Below are 22,121 nucleotides of genomic sequence, written 5' to 3'. Positions count from 1 at the left end.
CCACAGCAGCGGATCGGGTGGGGCTTGAGCAGGAGTGAGGGGACAGTCAGGCTGATAGGGTGACCAGGCCCACTCCAGGCAGCACCAGGAAGAGTGTGCTTTATTGTAAGGACTGACATGGTGCAGTGGGAGGCTCTCAGAATCTGTGGACAGAGCTGGTCCGGAGCCAGACCACAGTACAGCCTCACTCACCCAGGGAACCTTAGTGTGGAGTCCTTACTTCCCTCTGGGGTCCTCTGCATTGCCTTCTTTTGGTGGTCCTCTCCCCAGCTTACCCTCAGGCCCTGATCCCTCATCATTCCTTCCCTCACATGCCGACAGCCGTGCCTCCCCAGCCCCTTGAGGCTTCTAAGGCCTGGCTCCCCACACTCTGTCCTTTCCCCTTTGTCCCTGCTTTCAGACCCAAGCATTCAGTTTCCCAAGACCAGGTTCCTAGGAGAGGAAATACAATTGGTCCTGCTCATCTTATCAGCCCAAGCTCAGGGGTCACAGGTTGTTGGCTGTCCTCTGATGGACCCTGCTCAGTCCAGGGTTCCCCTGACCTTATAGCAGTTATCTGGGCAGCGCACGAGCCTACCACCTACTCAACAGGGGTTGTAGGTGAGGCAGCTTCCCCTGGATGGTGATGTGAGAAGATGGGCAGCAATACAAATGGTTTCCAGTATTTCCTCCAGCCGGGTCAGGGCCCAGGGGTAGGACCTGGCATTGTTGGCCAGGATGGGGTGGAGGACAGATCAGAGCCTGGGCAGGAGGGAACAGGCAGCTTCCTCAGATTCTTTGGGATGGAGCCCACTCTCCACCCTTGGTAACTGGCAGTGCCAGTGCAGTGTTGAGAGAGGAGTCATCTGGGCTTGGCTCAGGCAAGCCTCCACAGGCTCAGATGTGGAGCACTGGCCTCAGCAGCAGGTGGAGGTGGAGGGATGCACAGATGGACGGACAGACGGGTAGACGGAGGCACACATGAGGAGGCACTGCCCATCTGCTCTGCTGCTCCTGTGCACTGATGCCCTGGTGGCGGTGGCCATGCCAAGCCCCTGGCTCTGTCAGATTTCCCACCTTCAGGTCCCTGCCCAAATGCCACCTATCAGCCAGGCCCGCCTTAAGCACTCCATCCAGGGCCTCCTCATCACTCTCCCTTTCTTGCCCAGCTTCATTTTTCTTCACAGTCCTTATCCCCACTATAGGTCTGGGGCAGAGGGTGAATTCCCTATGAGACCAGTAAAACTAAAATAAGTTCAGGGAAAGGGTAGGTTGGGAGAAACTGTTTTTAATTGCTCACAGCTTGATAGAATTTGCTTTCTAGGTCCAGCCCCATCCGTTGGCTCTGGCCGCCACTCACGGTGTCTCCTTTCTCCCCAGTCCCCGCTAGAAGTCCACTTGGCCCTCCAGGTATCTGCAGCCACCACCTGCACTTCCACTTCCCTGCCTGCCCCTTCTGGGGGTACCTCTGTGGGCAGGTCCTTGGCAACTGGCAGGCACCAGACCAATTACTTACCAAAAAGGGAGGGGAGGAGAGAACGGCTATTTTTCCACCCCTTGCCCCTTGCTCTTCCCCATCCCCTCTGGCTGCGGGAGGCTGCAGAGGTAAATACTTATCGATATGTAAATGAACTAAGGCCCTGTGGGGATATTCTGGAAATTCTACCAGAATTTACCCCACCCCACCCAGTGAGGATTATATGTGTCTGTCTTCTCCAGGTAAGTTCTAGGAGAGTAGGGACTATCTCTGTTTTGCTCAGTGCTGTGTCTCAGTGTCTGCAACAGTGCCTGGTGCGTAGTAGGTGATTAACAATAAACACGAATAAATGAGAGGGAACATTCTGGATGCATCTTGGAAAGGAAATACTTGCAGCTTTCCTTCCCTGGTTCTTGCCCTTTCCTGTCCTGCTTCCCTCAGGGTGTAACTGTAGTCTGGTCTCCTAAAGGAGCATGTCAAAATGGTGAGGAGCGGGGCTGTTCCAGTGCACCTGGAAACCATGGAGCCAGGGGCTGCATACTGTGTGAAGGCCCAGACGTTGGTGAAGACCATCGGAAGGCACAGCACTTTCAGCCAGGCACAGTGTGTCAAGGTGCAAGGTAAGGCTGGCCTGTCTGTTCCTGGAGCCCTGCACAGGTGACAGCCCTCCTGGTGGGTGCTTGGTTGCCTGCTGGGTTCCTTTGGTTCTGAGCCTTCCCTGGTTTTACTGACTGGCTGCCAGGCTGGCTGGGTTCCTGTGGTGAAAGTATGCTTCACTGTCAACCCCCAGAGGTGAGGGTCCCTGCTGGGGCCAGCTGAGCAGCTGTCTGGAACACTTTCCCCCTGAAGGCTCTCTAGGCCTGGAGGTTGCAAGGCTGGTTTACCAGATGGCAAGTGCCTGTGAATCTGGGCAGCTTGCCAGAGAGTCAGGCCCTGTGGGGAGGCTGCCTGTTGTATATCAGAGCTGCTTCCAGCTGGACGTGTTCTTTGGACACGTCCCCCTCATCCTGCCCCAGTCTATAGAAGCCTCTTGTTTGGCTTAATTTTTTCCCTTAAAATGTTATGGTCAAAAAACCTACAATGTTTAAAAACTCTTTGAAAAGAAACAAAACAAACCCCCACATCCCATGATTCTGCCACTCAAACACCACTAGGAACATTTTTATGTCTAACTTTTTAGTCTTTAAAAAAACATTATTTTACATTTTAGAACTTCTGTGTGGTTCAAGAAATATAAGACACACATGGAAACTCTCTACTCCTCTTCCCCATCCTTATGATTCCCACCCCCGTAGGTATTAGCTTCTTCCATATCCTTCTAAAGACTTTTGCATACATACACAATAAAAGAGAATATATTTATATAAATTTCCCTATTTTGAGCACAAATGGTAGCATACTCTATGCACTGTTTTGAATCTTATCTTTTTCACTTTATATTTTTTGTAGATTTTTCCATACCTATAAAAAACTTCTTCATCCTTCTTTACAGCTACATAGTATTCTATAGTATGTATACATAATGAATTTAACTAGACTTAGTCCCCTATTAATGGTCATTTAGTTTTTCCCCAATATTTTGCTATTATATTAGTAGCAAATAAAGTAATGCTTTAATTAATTACTTTGCACATAGATCATTTGCTGATACGTATCTATTTGAAGGATAAATTCCTGGAGATAGAATTGCTTGGTCAAAGGCATACACATTCAAATTTTGACTGACATTCCCAAATTGCCCTCCAGAGGGGTGTTACCTTTCTAGCATTGCCCGTGTGTAGACACATGAGGTAGCTGTCTTGAGCACATATTCTGTGCCTGCTTTTCCACAAACATCATATCCATAATATTTTCCATGTAGATTTTCTTTTTTTTTTTTTTATTGAAGGGTAGTTGACACACAGTATTACATTACATGAGTTTCAAGTGTACAACACAGTGGTAGAACATTTATATACATAATTCTAGGTTCCAGCTATCATCCTACCAGGCTGTTACAATATCTTGACTATATTCCTTATGCTATACATTACATCCCGGTTACTAATTTATTTTACCATTGGAAGTCTGTCCTTCTTTTTTTTTTTTTTTTTTTTTTTTTGTGAGGGCATCTCTCATATTTATTGATCAAATGGTTGTTAACGACAATAAAATTCTGTATAGGGGAGTCAATGCTCAATGCACAATCATTATTCCACCCCAAGCCTAATTTTCGTCAGTCTCCAATCTTCTGAGGCATAACAAACAAGTTTTTACATGTAGAACAAATTCTTACATAATGAGTAAGTTACATAGTGAACAGTACAAGGGCAGTCATCACAGAAACTTTCGGTTTTGCTCATGCATTATGAACTCTAAACAGTCAGTTCAAATATGAATACTCATTTGGTTTTTATACTTGATTTATATGTGGATACCACATTTCTCTCTTTATTATTATTATTTTTAATAAAATGCTGAAGTGGTAGGTAGATACAAGATAAAGGTAGAAAACATAGTTTAGTGTTGTAAGAGAGCAAATGTAGATGATCAGGTGTGTGCCTGTAGACTATGTGTTAATCCAAGCTAAACAAGGGCAATAAAACATCCACGTATGCAGAAGATTTCTCTCAGAACGGGGGGTGAGGTTCTAAGCCTCACCTCTGTTGATCCCCAATTTCTCACCTGATGGCCCCCCTGCGACTGTGCCTGTCTTAGGTTGTTCCTCCCTTGAGGAATCTTACCCGTCTCTGGCTAACCAGTCATCTTCCGGGGCCATACAGGGAAATGTGAAGTTGGTAAGTGAGAGAGAAGCCTTATTGTTTGAAAAAGTTAGCTTTTTACTTCTTTGCATATTTATGCCCTGTGGCTTCTATGCCCAGCATTTGTCTTGAGGTATCTTTACCACTTGGAAGAATTATGATACTCGGTAAATTTGATATGAGGCACGAATTCTATTTAAGGGTTGTAATTAGGAAGGAAGAAGAAAAGCTATAGAAGTAGCAGGCGGAAGAAAACATGGGAAGATTGATTATTTCTTTGACATATCTTCTTGTAGAGTAACTTCAGCATGTATAGGTTTTAAGCTACTACTTAAATTGCACACACACATTAACATAATAGGAGTATAGTTACATAACCAAAGCATATCTGTAATTACCAGCCATCTGCAGTGAAACCAAGAAAACCAGTTAGGCACCTTAGGCATTTGTGAAAACTTATCTATGATATGGTGGATATTGTCCAACTGAACTTGAACAGTCTGAGAGAAATCAGACAAATTAAAACAACCCATTCCTGGGGACTGTTCACATGCCATATGTTCTTTTAACAGTAAATAGTTTGTAGTTGTAAGACTTTGGAGCGCTACAATTTGCACTTCTCCAAATTCTTGGTTGAGTTCCAACAGTATAGATCCAGTCCAATTTTGTTGTTTTACTGTATGCACAGGCCAGCTTAGATATCTCTTTCATTCCCATGGCAAGTCCAGGAGCTGGTGGGATGAGTGCATCTACAGCTGTAGCAGTGTGTGGATCTTTGTTGGGGTTTTTTGATGATCATCTTCTGGCATGAGTCTTCCAGAGAGTGCAGATGTTGGAAGTTCTTTTTCATATCGTATCTTAGTTCATTTTCAGGGTAGCCCAATTAGGCTTTGATCCTCTGTATAAACACAAACAGACCCTTTGCCTACACTTTTATATGCCCTTTATACCCTTGTGTAGAACTCGTTGGAGGTTACCACACAGGAACTGCCCTTTTTTTTTTTTTTTGCTTTGTTTTTGGTATCACTAATCTACACTTACATGACGAATATTATGTTTACTAGGCTCTCCCCTATACCAGGTCTCCCCTATAAACCCCTTTACAGTCACTGTCCATCAGCATAGCAAAATGTTGTAGAATCACTACTTGCCTTCTCTGTGTTGTACAGCCCTCCCTTTTCTCCTACCCCCCCCATGCATGTTAATCTTAATACCCCCCTACTTCTCCCCCCCTTATCCCTCCCTACCCACCCATCCTCCCCAGTCCCTTTCCCTTTGGTACCTGTTAGTCCATTCTTGAGTTCTGTGATTCTGCTGCTGTTTTGTTCCTTCAGTTTTTCCTTTGTTCTTATATTCCACAGATAAGTGAAATCATTTGGTATTTCTCTTTCTCCGCTTGGCTTGTTTCACTGAGCATAATACCCTCCAGCTCCATCCATGTTGCTGCAAATGGTTGGATTTGCCCTTTTCTTATGGCTGAGTAGTATTCCATTGTGTATATGCACCACATCTTCTTTATCCATTCATCTACTGATGGACATTTAGGTTGCTTCCAATTCTTGGCTATTGTAAATAGTGCTGCAATAAACATAGGGGTGCATCTGTCTTTCTCAAACTTGATTGCTGCGTTCTTAGGGTAAATTCCTAGGAGTGGAATTCCTGGGTCAAATGGTAAGTCTGTTTTGAGCATTTTGATGTACCTCCATACTGCTTTCCACAATGGTTGAACTAACTTACATTCCCACCAGCAGTGTAGGAGGGTTCCCCTTTCTCCACAGCCTCGCCAACATTTGTTGTTGTTTGTCTTTTGGATGGCAGCCATCCTTACTGGTGTGAGGTGATACCTCATTGTAGTTTTAATTTGCATTTCTCTGATAATTAGCGATGTGGAGCATCTTTTCATGTGCCTGTTGGCCATCTGTATTTCTTTTTTGGAGAACTGTCTGTTCAGTTCCTCTGCCCATTTTTTAATTGGGTTATTTGTTTTTTGTTTGTTGAGGCGTGAGAGCTCCTTATATATTCTGGACGTCAAGCCTTTATCGGATGTGTCATTTTCAAATATATTCTCCCATACTGTAGGGATCCTTCTTGTTCTATTGATGGTGTCTTTTGCTGTACAGAAGCTTTTCAGCTTAATATAGTCCCACTTACTCATTTTTGCTGTTGTTTTCCTTGCCCGGGGAGATATGTTCAAGAAGAGGTCACTCATGTTTATGTCTAAGAGGTTTTTGCCTATGTTTTCTTCCAAGAGTTTAATGGTTTCATGGCTTACATTCAGGTCTTTGATCCATTTTGAGTTTACTTTTGTATATGGGGTTAGACAATGGTCCAGTTTCATTCTCCTACATGTAGCTGTCCAGTTTTGCCAGCACCACCTGTTGAAGAGACTGTCATTTCGCCATTGTATGTCCATGGCTCCTTTATCAAATATTAATTGACCATATATGTCTGGGTTAATGTCTGGATTCTCTTGTCTGTTCCATTGGTCTGTGGCTCTGCTCTTGTGCCAGTACCAAATTGTCTTGATTACTATGGCTTTATAGTAGAGCTTGAAGTTGGGGAGTGAGATCCCCCCTACTTTATTCTTCTTTGTCAGGATTGCTTTGGCTATTCGGGGTCTTTGGTGTTTCCATATGAATTTTTGAATTATTTGTTCCAGTTCATTGAAGAATGTTGCTGGTAGTTTCATAGGGATTGCATCAAATCTGTATATTGCTTTGGGCAGGATGGCCATTTTGACGATATTGATTCTTCCTAGCCATGAGCATGGGATGAGTTTCCATCTGTTAGTGTCCCCTTTAATTTCTCTTAAGAGTGACTTGTAGTTTTCAGAGTATAAGTCTTTCACTTCTTTGGTTAGGTTTATTCCTAGGTATTTTATTTTTTTTGATGCAATTGTGAATGGAGTTGTTTTCCTGATTTCTCTTTCTGTTGGTTCATTGTTAGTATATAGGAAAGCCACAGATTTCTGTGTGTTGATTTTGTATCCTGCAACTTTGCTGTATTCCGATATCAGTTCTAGTAGTTTTGGGGTGGAGTCTTTAGGGTTTTTTATGTACAGTATCATGTCATCTGCAAATAGTGACAGTTTAACTTCTTCTTTACCAATCTGGATTCCTTGTATTTCTTTATTTTGTCTGATTGCCGTGGCTAGGACCTCCAGTACTATGTTAAATAACAGTGGAGAGAGTGGGCATCCCTGTCTAGTTCCCGATCTCAGAGGAAATGCTTTCAGCTTCTCGCTGTTCAATATAATGTTGGCTGTGGGTTTATCATAGATGGCCTTTATTATGTTGAGGTACTTGCCCTCTATTCCCATTTTGCTGAGAGTTTTTAACATGAATGGATGTTGAACTTTGTCAAATGCTTTTTCAGCATCTATGGAGATGATCATGTGGTTTTTGTCTTTCTTTTTGTTGATGTGGTGGATGATGTTGATGGACTTTCGAATGTTGTACCATCCTTGCATCCCTGGGATGAATCCCACTTGGTCATGGTGTATGATCCTTTTGATGTATTTTTGAATTCGGTTTGCTAATATTTTGTTGAGTATTTTTGCATCTACGTTCATCAGGGATATTGGTCTGTAGTTTTCTTTTTTGGTGGGGTCTTTGCCTGGTTTTGGTATTAGGGTGATGTTAGCTTCATAGAATGAGTTTGGGAGTATCCCCTCCTCCTCTATTTTTTGGAAGACTTTAAGGAGAATGGGTATTATGTCTTCCCTGTATGTCTGATAAAATTCCGAGGTAAATCCATCTGGCCCGGGGGTTTTGTTCTTTGGTAGTTTTTTGATTACCTCTTCAATTTCGTTGCTGGTAATTGGTCTGTTTAGATTTTCTGTTTCTTCCTGGGTCAATCTTGGAAGGTTATATTTTTCTAGGAAGTTGTCCATTTTTCCTAGGTTTCCCAGCTTGTTAGCATATAGGTTTTCATAGTATTCTCCAATAATTCTTTGCATTTCCGTGGGGTCCGTCATGATTTTTCCTTTCTCGTTTCTGATACTGTTGATTTGTGTTGACTCTCTTTTCTTCTTAATAAGTCTGGCTAGAGGCTTATCTATTTTGTTTATTTTCTCGAAGAACCAGCTCTTGGTTTCATTGATTTTTTGCTATTGTTTTATTCTTCTCAATTTTATTTATTTCTTCTCTGATCTTTATTATGTCCCTCCTTCTGCTGACCTTAGGCCTCATCTGTTCTTCTTTTTCCAATTTTGATAATTGTGACATTAGACCATTCATTTGGGATTGCTCTTCCTTTTTAAAATATGCTTGGATTGCTATATACTTTCCTCTTAAGACTGCTTTTGCTGTGTCCCACAGAAGTTGGGGCTTAGTGTTGTTGTTGTCATTTGTTTCCATATATTGCTGGATCTCCATTTTGATTTGGTCATTGATCCATTGATTATTTAGGAGCGTGTTGTTAAGCCTCCATGTGTTTGTGAGCCTCTTTGCTTTCTTTGTACAGTTTATTTCTAGTTTTATGCCTTTGTGGTCTGAAAAGTTGGTTGGTAGGATTTCAATCTTTTGGAATTTTCTGAGGCTCTTTTTGTGGCCTAGTATGTGGTCTATTCTGGAGAATGTTCCATGTGCACTTGAGAAGAATGTATATCCTGCTGCTTTTGGATGTAGAGTTCTATAGATGTCTATTAGGTCCATCTGCTCTACTGTGTTGTTCAGTGCTTCCGTGTACTTACTTATTTTCTGCCCAGTGGATCTATCCTTTGGGGTGAGTGGTGTGTTGAAGTCTCCTAGAATGAATGCATTGCAGTCTATATCCCCCTTTAGTTCTGTTAGTATTTGTTTCACATATGCTGGTCCTCCTGTGTTGGGTGCATATATATTTAGAATGGTTATATCCTCTTGTTTGACTGAGCCCTTTATCATTATGTAGTGTCCTTCTTTATCTCTTGTTACTTTCTTTGTTTTGAAGTCTATTTTGTCTGATATTAGTACTGCAACCCCTGCTTTCTTCTCACTGTTGTTTGCTTGAAATATGTTTTTCCATCCCTTGACTTTTAGTCTGTACATGTCTTTGGGTTTGAGGTGAGTTTCTTGTAAGGAGCATATAGATGGGTCTTGCTTTTTTATCCATTCTGTTACTCTGTGTCTTTTGATTGGTGCATTCAACCCATTAACATTTAGGGTGACTATTGAAAGATATGTACTTATTGCCATTGCAGGCTTTGAATTCGTGTTACCAAAGGTTCAAGGTTAGCCTCTTTCGTATCTTACTGCCTAACTTAGCTCGCTTATTGAGCTGTTATATACACTGTCTGGAGATTCTTTTCTTCTCTCCCTTCTTGTTCCTCCTCCTCAATTCTTCATATGTTGGGTGTTTTGTGCTGTGCTCCTTCTAGGAGTGCTCCCATCTAGAGCAGTCCATGTAAGATGTTCTGTAGAGGTGGTTTGTGGAAAGCAAATTCCCTCAGCTTTTGTTTGTCTGGGAATTGTTTAATCCCACCGTCATATTTGAATGATAGTCGTGCTGGATACAGTATCCTTGGTTCAAGGCCCTTCTGTTTCATTGTATTAAATATATCATGCCATTCTCTTCTGGCCTGTAGGGTTTCTGTCGAGAAATCTGACGTTAGCCTAATGGGTTTCCCTTTATAGGTGACCTTTTTCTCTCTAGCTGCCTTTAACACTCTTTCCTTGTCCTTGATCTTTGCCATTTTAATTATTATGTGTCTTGGTGTTGCCCTTCTTGGATCCTTTCTGTTGGGGGTTCTGTGTATTTCCGTGGTCTGTTTGATTACTTCCTCCCCCAGTGTGGGGAAGTTTTCAGCAATTATTTCTTCTAAGATACTTTCCATCTCTTTTCCTCTGTCTTCTTCTTCTGGGACCCCTATAATACGGATATTGTTCCTTTTGGATTGGTCACACAGTTCTCTTAATATTGTTTCATTCCTGGAGATCCTTTTGTCTCTCTCTATGTCAGCTTCTATGCGTTCCTGTTCTCTGATTTCAATTCCATCAATGGCCTCTTGCATTCTATCCATTCTGCTTATAAACCCTTCCAGAGTTTGTTTCATTTCTGCGATCTCCTTTCTGGCATCTGTGATCTCTTTCCGGACTTCATCCCATTTTTCTTGCGTATTTCTCTGCATCTCTGTCAGCATGTTTATGATTCTTATTTTGAATTCTTTGTCAGGAAGACTGGTTAGGTCTGTCTCCTTCTCTGGTGTTGTCTCTGTGATCTTCGTCTGCCTGTAGCTTTGCCTTTTCATGGTGATAGGAATAGTCTGCAGAACTGGGACGAGTGACGGCTGGAAGGACTTCCTTTCTTGTTGGTTTGTGGCCCTCCTCTCCTGGGAGAACAGCGGCCTCTAGTGGCTTGTGCTGCGCAGCTGCGCGCAGACAGGGTTTCTGCTTCCTGCCCAGCTGCTATGGAGTTAATCTCCGCTGTTGCTGTGGGCGTGGCCTGGCTCGGGCAGCTACTCCAAAATGGTGGAGTCGCGTTGGAGCAGGAGCTGCTGGGAGGCTATTTATCTCCGTAAGGGGCCTCCCTGCTCCCTGCAGCCCAGGGGTTAGGGTGCCCAGAGATCCCGGATTCCCTACCTCTGGATTAATTGACCCGCCCTGCCCCTTTAAGACTTCCAAAAAGCACCCGCCAAAACAAAACAACGACCACAAAAAAAAACAAGAAAAAAAATTTTTTTAATTAAAAAAAAAAAAAATTTTTAATTAAAAAAAAAGGTGGTCGTTCGTTTTTCTTTATTCTCCGGTGCCAGCCTCAGGCCTCTGCTCACCGGTCTTTCTGCCCTGTTTCCCTAGTATTGGGGTCCCTGTCCCTTTAAGACTTCCAAAAAGCGCTCGCCAAAACAAAGCAGCAAAAAAGCAAAAAAAAAAAAAAAATGGTCGCGCGCTTTTCTTATGTCCTCTGTCGCCCAGCCTCCAGTGCCTGCTCACTGTTCTTGCTGCCCTGTTTTCCCAGTATCGAGGGCCCTGCACTCTGGCCCGGATGGCTGGGGCTGGGTGTTCGGCAGCCCTGGGCTCCGTCTCCCTCCCGCTCTGCCTGCTCTTCTCCCGCCGGGAGCTGGGGGGAGGGGCGCTCGGCTCCCGCGGGGCCGGGGCTTGTATCTTACCCCCTTCGCGAGGCGCTGGGTTCTCTCAGGTGCGGATGTGGTCTGGATATTGTCCTGTGTCCTCTGGTCTTTATTCTAGGAAGGGTTGTCTTTGTTATATTTTCATAGATATATGTTGTTTTGGGAGGAGATTTCCGCTGCTCTACTCACGCCGCCATCTTCCGCCCCTCTCCTAGATTTTCTGATTACCATTTTATATTACTTTTAAAGCCATATCAGTCAAGCTTGTTATAGATCTCAAACAACACAGAAGAATGTCAAGTAAAGCACATGTTCTCCACGTTCCCCCACACCACTCAGGAGCTTTCCTCTGGCACTCGTGCATTTATTCCTCCAGTCATTGCGTGATACCAGTACTTGCAGGTGCACATGGGGCAGTACTGTGCCTACTATTCTGTCCGTCACTTGTCTTCACTCAGTGTGATGTTGTGAATGTCTTTCCATGTCAGTCCATATGGATCTACCTCATTGTTAAAGAAGATACATGGATGAGCCAAAATATATGTGACCATCCTCCTGTTAACAGGTATATTCTGTGCTTTCCAGTCTTTTGCCACTATAAACCATGCTGTAGTGAACAAGCTTGTATATATATCCTAATTCTCATTTTAATAGCTGTATTCCTAACCTACCATGCTGATGTCCCATAATATATTAAATCATCCCTATTTTAGGGGTATTTAGATCACTTCCATGTTTTAGACAATTTTCATTTGCTTTTGAAGATAATGTTCATTGATTCATTGATTCATTCACTGAATACTTTTTGAGCATTGACTATGTGCCAAGTTCTGGCCTCGTCCCTGGGATATAGCAGAGAAGTCCCTGCCCTCTGGAGCTGACCCTCTCGTGGGGATACAGGGTACAAAAAGTAAACAAATGAGATGGTTTCTCTTAGTGGTTCTTGCTATGAAGAAAATAGACCACAGCCTGCCTGGAGGTGGAGGCATGCCACTGCAGGCAGAGAGGAGGCTGGATATGAGGCTGCTGCTCTCATCCAGAGTTTGCTATGAACTGCTTTAGGCTGGAATTATTTTTTGGAATCCACTCACAGGAGTGGGTTGAAAGGGTACAAACATTTGTTTATTTCTTGATGTATACTGCCAAAATGTTTTCCAAAAGTATTGAAACAAAGTATGGTGCCCAACCGCTTAGGAGAGTTCACCAGCTCCTCCACAGCCTCACTCGCTGGGCCACCTTTCACACGGCAGGTGAGCGGTTTGGCCCTGGGGGCTCATGAGTTGCTTGAGGTCAAGTAGAACATTGAGATAGGAAAACAACCCAGCCGCCTTCTGTATCTCCAGATGGTCACACTCAGCACTTTCTGATACATTTACGTAGTAGAATCACCTGGGCTTTGGAGCCAGCCCGAGCTGTGTGACCTGGAGTGAGTCACTGAACCGTAGCAGGGGCCCGATATATCATAGTTATTATATGATGTTTTCCGATCTCAGGATTTTCCTCCATAATATGAATCAATGCCAAGAGCAAATTGTGAAACACACTTTGTTTTCAGTTACCGCCCAGCTCCCTTCTGTGCTGTTCTCTTTGGACAAGTCTCCCTCATCCTGCCCCAGGCCTGGCGCTCTGCCTTCCTCCTGGCGGCCGTGCCAAGGTATGTGCTAGCACAGCAATGGCTTCACAGATGATGCTCCTCTGTTCCCCTTCCCAAGAAAAGATTGTAATCTTCCCTGGAGCTTTCTGGAAACCAAGCATTAATCTGGAATCTAGAAAAATGTTTTTAATGGTGGTAATTTTAGTCACTACAGCACACATCAAATCTCACAATGTTGGCGTCTGCGTCTTGGCCAATGTGAAGGGCCAACCCCAGAGGGAGAGACCCAGACTGGCAGTTTCATCGCCACTGTTGTCTCCTAAACCTGTTCCTCTCTTTTCCTTTCCAGGAGAGCCCCTCCCGCTGGCGCTGGCCCTGTTTGCGTTTGTTGGCTTCCTGCTGATCCTGGTGGCTGTGCTGCTCTCCATCTGGAAGATGGGCCGGCTGCTCCGCCACTCCTGTTGCCCCGTGGTGGTGCTTCCCGACACCCTGGTAATGCTGCTCTCACCTCCTTTCAGCATGACACTGATCAGATGGAGACTGGGCCTTAGCTGGGCATGGGCACACATTTCTGGCTTTACAAGTATTTGCACAAAGAGGGAAGAAGAACACTTACACTACTTCACTTCTAATCATAGCGGCTGGGAGAGACCTCCCTTCTTCAGAGCGTAGTGACCTCATGCGGGCTCCCAGCAGGCCCCTACTGCTTGCCCACAGGACCTCGCATGGCCAGGAGAGCGGGTGTGTTACCCAGCCCGGGGTGCTGGCATTTCAGGTGTCATGTGCACTCGTACCCTTCCAGGCTGGCCTGCTGAGCACTCTTGGTCCCCTCCCATAATTACAGCAGCAGCTGCATCTGGTAACATGTTCTGATATCACCTTATTCAACCTGTATGCCACGGGTTCTCAGGGTGAAGTGCACGTGTGTGAAAGTTGGAGGCATGGACTCTGCTTCGCCTGTGTGTGGGGGTCAGTCTGGATCTGCCCAGTGACTTCAAGTCCGGGGTCCCCACCTGTTTCCTACCCTTGAAAGCCCAGGATTCTTGTCTTACTCGTATGGACACTGGCCCACAGGTGTGTGTCTCTTCAGTGGCGAGAGGCAGAGAGGCCCTGTGTGGCCATGCCAGGGCAGGAGGGAAGCCAGAGCAGGCCTCCAGCAGCCCCGCTCCCCCACCACATTCCATCCGGCTGCCTTCTGGGCCCCCAGACCTCAACACACAAAGCAGTACACACACAAAAATAACAAACCCACACAACAACAGGAAAAAACAAACCCATCTCTGTCACCTGAGGGAGTAAGCTGTCAGCTTCTTAGAAGCAACTAGAGTCAGAACCGCGTGCAGACTGTACATTCCCATAGCTCCTCCTCAGCCTGGAGTCCCTCTGGAGGGTGTCATTCTTATGGCATCTGCATGGCCCCAAGAGCTCGACCATGTTCTCCCTGCACAAGAGGAATAATCCTGTCTGTGTAACCCAGTGTAATCCTCCCCTGTGTATCCCAGTCTTCAGGACACTCTCCACCCTCTTATCCTGATGCAAGTTTTATTTTCTCTCAGTACTTCTGGGTTCTGACACTAGTATAGAGTTAAGCACCAGACCCTTTAGGCTTTCCATGTCTTGAGTCATTCCATTTCCCTTTTTCCATAATGCTTACTGAATGGATAGACTTTTTCGTTGGTTCCCCCACCAGCCCACACTGATGACTGAGTGGTTTACCGCTAAACATGAAACATCAAACACAGTGGTCAGTGCTGGCCTTGCTCCCCTTCAGCAAGAACTTGAGGGGCTCAAAGTTCCCTGAAGCATAGAGGGATATATATTCTGTAGTTGTTGGGGTAGTGACTTATAAATATCAACTGGGTCCAAATGTTTGATAATCCTGGTCAGATTTTTGGGTATAGTTCTATTAGTTATTGAGAGAAAAAGACGACAAAATCTCCAACCATGGGTGTGCATGTGTTTGTTTTTCCTCTTATTTCAATTTTCCTTCATGTATTTTGAAGCTCTGCTTTAGGTGCATGCATATTTATGACTGATATGTCTTCTTGAGTAATTGAGTCTTTTATTATCATAAAATCTCCTTCTTTGTTTCTGGCAATATTCCTTATCCTAATATCAGTATAGCCCTTTTTTGTTTACTGTTTGTATGGTGTATCTTCTTTCCATATTTTTACTTTGAACTTAATCTTTGTCCTCATATTTAAAATGTGTCTCTTGTAGCAGCATATAATTGGTCTTTTTTTCTTTATTTTTTTTTAATAAACCTGTTCCACCAATCTCTGACATTTAATGGAAATTTTAGTTCATTCACACTTGACAGTGGTCCTCTTACTTTCTATCTTCTGTGTTTGCACCCTGATCTGTTTTCTGGTTTTTCAAGCCAGTAAGACTTTCATTGTTCACAGCCCCCAGAGAAATTTGCCTGCAGACAAGGAACTATCAAATAAGGAAAACTCACCTGGTGACATTCTCTTCTTCCAAGTGTCAACTTTCTGTGGCTCTACAGTGACCTAAGAGAGATGGTTTTATACTCTGATCAGTTTTGAAGTTATCTGTAGGATTAGCTTGATTGGTGCTCCTCTGCCATAAGTAGAAGTGAAACCCTGAATAAAGGAGGGTTCTCTGAGCCAGTGCAATGAAGACAGTGGTAGCCGGGGGCCATTCCTGGCTCAGACAGGTGCTGGCTCTTTTCCACCTGTGGTGGAAAGTTCAGTCTCCTCAGCTGGACTCCATCAGGTAGTCACCCTTTGTGGTTTTCCCCTCAACTCCATTGCCCGCACTTACCCTGTACCCACAGGCCATTCCACTAGGAGGACGCTCCCCCACTTCCTCTTCTGGTCCTACCTTCAGCCACCCTGCAGAGTCTGCCCCCTATCTCAGAATCAGGGGCACTAGGATCCCTCCAAGACCCAGTGTCTTGTTAGTGAGCAACCGACTAAGGGCCAGGGAAAGAACCATGTGAAGTCAGTTCCTTATGGAATTTCAGGGGCACAAGAACCCTCAAATGGCAAGAACTCCTAGGAATCCTAATGTATTACAAGCCAAGCCCTAATATATAGCTTTTGGGAAAAATCAAACAACTTAGATGAGACCAGAAACAAGGATATTCTGTGATAGTATGTTCAACTTCATCCGCAGAGGATGCATCCCCTACCCTGACTACCTTTTGCTTCTCTCTTCTCCTTTCCATCCTTCCCACATCATTCCAGTGTCTGTTCCTCTGTGCATTCCTTTCCATAGGTGTTTAATTTTCATTCTGTTTCTCTCTAGATTTTTTTTAAAATTAAAGTATCATTGATATACAATCTTATGTTCAGGTTTCACATGAGTAACATTGTGGTTACTACATTCCCTCTACTATCAAGTCCCCCCCACATACCCCATTACAGTCACTATCCGTCAGCATAGTAAGATGCTGTAGAGTTACTACTTGTCTTCTCTGTGCTATACTGCCTTCCCCATGACCCCCCTACATTATGTGTGCTAATCATAATGCCTCTTGATCCCCTTATCCCTCCGTTCCCACCCACCCTCCCCAGTCCCTTTCTCTTTGGTAACTGTTAGTCCATTCTTGGGTTCTGTGAGTCTGCTGCTGTTTTGTTCCTTCAGTTTTTGCTTTGTTGTTGTACTCCACAGATGAGTGAAATCATGTGGTACTTGTCTTTCTCCACCTGGCTTATTTCACTGAGCATAATACCCTCTAGCTCCATCCATGTTGTTGCAAATGGTAGGATTTGTTTTCTTCTTATGGCTGAATAATATTCCATTGTGTATATGTACCACATCTTTATCCATTCATCTATTGATGGACACTTAGGTTGCTTCCATTTCTTGGCTATTGTAAGTTGTGCTGTAAACATAGGGGTCCACATGTCTTTTTGAATCTGAGAACTTGTATTCTTAGGGTAAATTCCTAGGAGTGGAATTCCTAGGTCAAATGGTATTTCTATTTTGAGTTTTTTGAGGAACCTCCATACTGCTTTCCATAATAGTTGAACTAATTTACATTCCCACCAGCAGTGTAGGAGGATTCCCCTTTCTCCACATCCTAGCCAGCATTTGTTGTTGTTTGTCTTTTGAATGTTGGTCATCCTAACTGGTGTGAGGTGATATCTCATTGTGGTTTTAATTTGCATTTTTCTGATGATTAGTGATGTGGAGCATCTTTTCATGTGCTTGTTGGCCATCTGAATTTCTTCTTTGGAGAAGTGTCTGTTCAGATCCTCTGCCCATTTTTTAATTGTATTATTTGCTTTTTGTTTGTTGAGGTGTGTGAGCTCTTTATATATTTTGGATGTCAACCTATATCGGACATGTCATTTATGAATATATTCTCCCATACTGTAGGATGCATTTTTGTTCTCCTGATGGTGTCCTTTGCTGTACAGAAGCTTTTTAGTTTGATATAGTCCCACTTGTTCATTTTTGTGTTTGTTTCCCTTGCCCGAGGAGATATGTTCATGAAAAAGTTGCTCATGTCTATATTCAGGAGAGTTTCTCTCTAGATTTTTAAAGTGAACAATTTGTCTGCATATATGCATTTCCCACAGTGCTGTGTGAAAATAGACCACTAATATCTGTTAAATCCCAAACAGATTCTGGAGCTATACATCTCCACCGCCATCTCCCCCTCTCAGCCTTGACTTTAGCACAGCCTAGCTTCACTTCAACATTTGCCTTAGTTATAGATAATTCTCCCAACTATTAAAAAGCAACTTCCAGCCATCCTTGCAAAATCCATACATCTTTCCAATTAAACTATGGAAAATTACCAAGTGGAAATCCTTGACAATTCTTCAAAGTGCCTATTGAGTTTGTGTTTAATTTATCTGTTTGGATGTAACATTTCATGTCCACATCTATAATTTCATGGTTGGTGATGGTTGTACCTGAAACATACCATTAAGAATTTCTTTCCATTCAAATTTATGCCACCACGTAATAGTCTAAAGCAAATATATATATGCAAGGCAAGTCATATTAAAATAGCAGTGTAAGGTACCTATTAAAAAATATAATTTATTTTCCTTGTCTTTCACCCCTAATTGCTTTATGGGATGGAGAATTTGTGCTAAAGAGTCTTCCTTTCCTTTCCCTGACTCACTTTATTCTTTCTCTTCTTGCTGTCATATTCCTCTGTAATGTGGGTAGCAAGCATAAAGATGGCCCCAACTTAGTCATTCTTCAATGGACCATCCCAAATATGACTTTGTGTTCTTTGTAGAAAGAGGAGTTTGTGGGCCAAGTTACTACTGGGGCCCAGAGAGTTAAAGAAGCAAAAGCAAAAGAAGAATCCGCAGAACAGTGAATGTAATTCAATCTAGGGGAGAGGGTGGAGACCATGGCGAATATGTTCCAGCTAAAGAAAGCAGCTGCTTCTCAGCTCCAGCAGGTCGCTGCCCAGAGGGACTGGGAGCCAGTGTGACCGGATCCCCAGGTTTTAAATGAGAAACCAGGAATCAGGCTTTTATGAGAAATCTCCTAACTTTTAAATGTTGAAAACGAATTCAAATTAAAAAAATGAACTGAACTTTGCTTGAAAGTTTGTTCTAACCTGTGGGGGACAACAGCTTCACACCTTCTGAAATTCTGAGATTATGCTGTTTTATTTTCATGTTCTAAAGCTACACTGTCTAATACAGTAGCTGCCTTCTGTATAGGACTATGAAGCACTTGAAATGTAGCTAGTCCACAGTGAGATGTGCTGTAAATATAAAATATAAAATACCCAAAGGATTTTAAAGACCTGTTTCATTAATATTTTCATATTGATCACATGTTGAAATATTATTTTTATTTTTAAAGTAAAAATAAAATTTTTACTTTAAAAATGAAATGTAATTCCACCTGTTTTTACTTTTTAAAATGTGCTACTAGAGAATTTAAAATTGCTGGTGTAGCTCACATGACATTTCCACTGGACAGTGCTGCTCTAGAATTTCAAAAATACTCCAGTATAACCACTGCAGACTTAGGTAGCCAGTGTCCTGAGAATCTGACGGGCCCAGCAACAGTGAGCTGATGGTGGGCTCTCCACTGACATGCCATGCTGTGAGCCCTGCTTATACACTGTCCTTTCCCATTATCTGCACACAGACATTAAGAGTGAGCCCTGTAGCCACCTCTCTCTGCAAATAAGGATCAAGGGCAACTGGCTGCATGAAGCCGATGTCTCTGGGGGCTGAAGTGGAGGAACCCACTGTGCCTATGTGCCACTCTTTGGAGTGATGAGGGTAGGGGCTGTGGGGAGATAATTGGAGACAAACCCAGTGAATTTGGGCAGGTGAGCAGGCTGGCAACAGTTGGGATTGTCCCTCTGAGAAGACGGTGTCTGCATTTTTACAGCCAGTTATGATTTTGTATTGGGGACACGGGGAGAAGGTGGTAGGAACATGAAATATAGGTGGGGAAGGGCCTTCTGTGTATGGAGCGCCATTTCTGGACTGGGCACCCTGTGAAGTGTTGTGTGTAAAGCACTGCAGACCAGTCATTATTTTCAGAGCTCTCTGCTGGAAGGTCAGATTTTTCTTAACCAGACAGAATTACATTCTGGGCTTTTGTTAGGCCAAGTCCCAGCGAGACGAGCATGGTCAGAGCAGGGCAGCCAGAGGTCTGCTGGGCATGAACAGGGAGCTGGGGGAGTGAAGGTGGGAAGTCCCTGATCTGGGGGTAACAGTAGTCTTTGGGCTTTTTTGCTGCTTGGAAATTAATTAATCAAACAGTTGGGCTTTTGTGATATTCTCTATAACAGATACTACTGCTACTTTATTATTCCTATTCATCTCTAATTAATATTAATGAAAATTATTCTTCAGAAAATAACCAGTTCACCTCAGAAGTTAATCAGCTGCCGAAAGGAAGAGGTGGAGGTCTGCGCCACAGCCGTGCTGTCTTCTGAGGAACTCCTCAGGCCCTGGATCTAGCAGGCGCAGCAGAGGGCCGGGCTGAAGCTGAGAGTCGGGTCCGCGTGGCACAGATGCTACGACGGGAGAGGCTATGCATCTGTTTCCTTTCATGGACAAAGGACAAGATGAGCAAAAGGAGCCTGCTCTGTCCAGGCCTAGAAGCAGCTGTCCGAGGCAGAGAGGTCTGGCAGACAGGGCACTGAGTGGGGGTCAGGAGATGCGACCTCCAGAGATGGATCTGTCTGCCATTCCCCAGCTGAACGACCTCGGGGAAGGTGACTTAGTTTCTCTGGTCCTCCGTTGCCTCATCTATAAAATGAGGGGATCACTGCAGCCGTTAAGTTTATATATATGTATTTATATCTCCAGCACTTGCAGAGCCATAGGGAAACTGGTGACACTGTACATTGCAACTTGCAACTGGTTCAACTTTTTTGAAGAGCAATATGTAAATATGGAACAAGAATGATGGCGCCTCTGTACACCAGCTGGCTTGGAGAGCCCACTTTTCTGGAGGAAAGCTTGAAGAGGGAAGGAAGGATGGGTACAGCAGCTCTGATTTCACTTCAAGCCAAATGTCTGTGCAGGGCTGAATGGCTCAGCCCAGCTCTACAGTCCATGGCTTGGAGGGAGGCCATGGTCCACCTGAAAAATGGGACATTTGTGATGTGCACAAATACTGTGGGTGGGTACATGAAATACACTAAAGGGTGGGTAGTGTGTACACACTGAGAACAGCAGGTAAAGGTATATGTATGATTAGAGAATGCAGACAGATGTTTGCTATGTTCCTTTTCCCTGTAGAGTTGTTAAAGTCTGGAATTAAAATCAAAAGGGGTCACCTTGGATAATGTATTTGGTTTCTTCCAAAAAAAAGGTCTTCGGAGTTCTAATTACATCTTCAAACTTGAGTCCAGAAAGGCCCCTGAAGACCACTTTGGCCAGAGTTGTGGGGATGCCCCCAGGAAGGCTTGGGGCAGGAGAAGAGTGAGGGACAGGCCCTGGTTGCCTGAGGATCCTGACTAAGGCAGCTGGCTAAAGCCTCACCTGGGCAGGGTGCTCCTGGGTCTTCCTGAAGGCCTCACCCTATGGGCAGCCCCTTGGGGGGACTGCTTTTCCTTAAGACAGCTCACCCAGGGTGTCCTCAGCCCCTCTCTGCAGGTTCATCCAGGGCCCACTTCCGGAAGCCTCCTCCCCACCAGGAGAGGAAAAGAGTCAGCATCAGAGAATAAACAGAGCGGCGATGTTTCCGGAGGAGTGAAGAAATTGATGGGCAAGGCCTGTGCCCCCCTTCTGAGCCCCTCTCCCAGCTCCGGAACCACCAAGCTTGTTTGTTCTCAGCCCACTTCCTGCAGCCCTTCTAGGCGGCCCAGAGGTGGGGCTGTGCTTTGCCAGGTATCTCCCCTACAAAATAAAGGCTCTCTGCACCAAGTGGGCTCCCTGCAGGAGGATGAGAGGCTGAAGATCTTTTCCTCTGTACCAGTTTGTATGCTTCTGTGTTGCTAGACTCTTTCATGAAGAGTATGTGTTAATTTTAATTTGGCCTAAACTGGAAAAACATTTTCAGTTTGTAAAAATAAAGACCATAAAGTCATACACCATTCTTAACCACCACTCTTCCTTGCCCCTCACCCTGAGTCAGTTGTTCCTCTGTCACTTGCCTGGACCCAGAACCCAGAAATAGCCTCTGATTTCCCTGTGCTTGAGTCCCTCCTATAATTTGTCCTAGTGTCCCTCCATTATTGCTGGCAAATATAGGTATGTAGAAATTTCTCTCAATGATTTTGTTGTCTGCCTTCGTCCCCAAAATTTACTGAGGCCCAGCAATGCAGCAGACATTGGACTAGTTCCTGATAGTATTTGGTTATCCCCTCTCTCCTGGCCTCCTTTTCTCCTCTCCAACTGATTTACCCCATCACTCAGCCCTTTCAACTGGGATGCTTCACAAGAATTAGTCTAAAAAGGCTCCCACTTGCCAAAGCTGGGACAATGTGAGCATCCAATGGAGAATATTGGCTGACATCCATTGACACAATAAATCTGAAGTGTCGTGAGTCTATAATGATACTACAAAAAGAGTAAAAGCTAATACAATGAATTCTCAAAGAATAGAATGCATTTCTACTGAGTCATTCGGTCGTGTTGGGCTTGTTAAATCACTGTATCAATGAAGAATACTAGTAAATGTAAACTAGTAAATGTAAATAAATGCATCAGAGGCGTTTTTCTCCATCACCACCAATCTTTGGCCCAAGCCACGACCCTCCCCGACCTGAACCCCTGCATCCGTGTCCTCACCGGCTGCTCTCCACACTTACCCATCTCCAGTTTCAGTAGCAATGTTCCATTATTTTCCTTTTGCAGAGGTTTTGTAGATTCT

At 44.1% G+C, this 22,121-nt stretch overlaps 1 protein-coding gene across 3 annotated transcripts in view; it reads left to right on the top strand.

Annotated features, from left to right (window-relative positions):
* IL20RB (interleukin 20 receptor subunit beta) overlaps window positions 1–21,342 on the top strand; it is a 39,994-nt gene extending 18,652 nt beyond the window's left edge. The window contains exons 5-8 of one of the 3 annotated variants that reach the window (XR_008996313.1): window positions 1,926–2,076; window positions 13,186–13,328; window positions 18,933–19,119; window positions 19,652–19,787. Coding sequence is in view for 2 of the 3 variants with exons in the window: in XM_036877340.2 (XP_036733235.2) it covers window positions 1,926–2,076; window positions 13,186–13,328; window positions 19,652–19,759 (402 nt within the window). In the remaining variant the exon portion in view is untranslated. The other 2 variants (XM_036877340.2, XM_057498053.1) reach the window with 2 other exon arrangements.
* Window positions 21,343–22,121: the final 779 nt, after the last annotated feature.

The sequence above is a fragment of the Manis pentadactyla genome, chromosome 1 (assembly GCF_030020395.1).
Source record: "Manis pentadactyla isolate mManPen7 chromosome 1, mManPen7.hap1, whole genome shotgun sequence".
Lineage (NCBI taxonomy): Eukaryota > Metazoa > Chordata > Mammalia > Pholidota > Manidae > Manis > Manis pentadactyla.
Note: the sequence above shows the minus strand (reverse complement) of the source record. Positions and strands in the feature narration are given on the sequence as shown.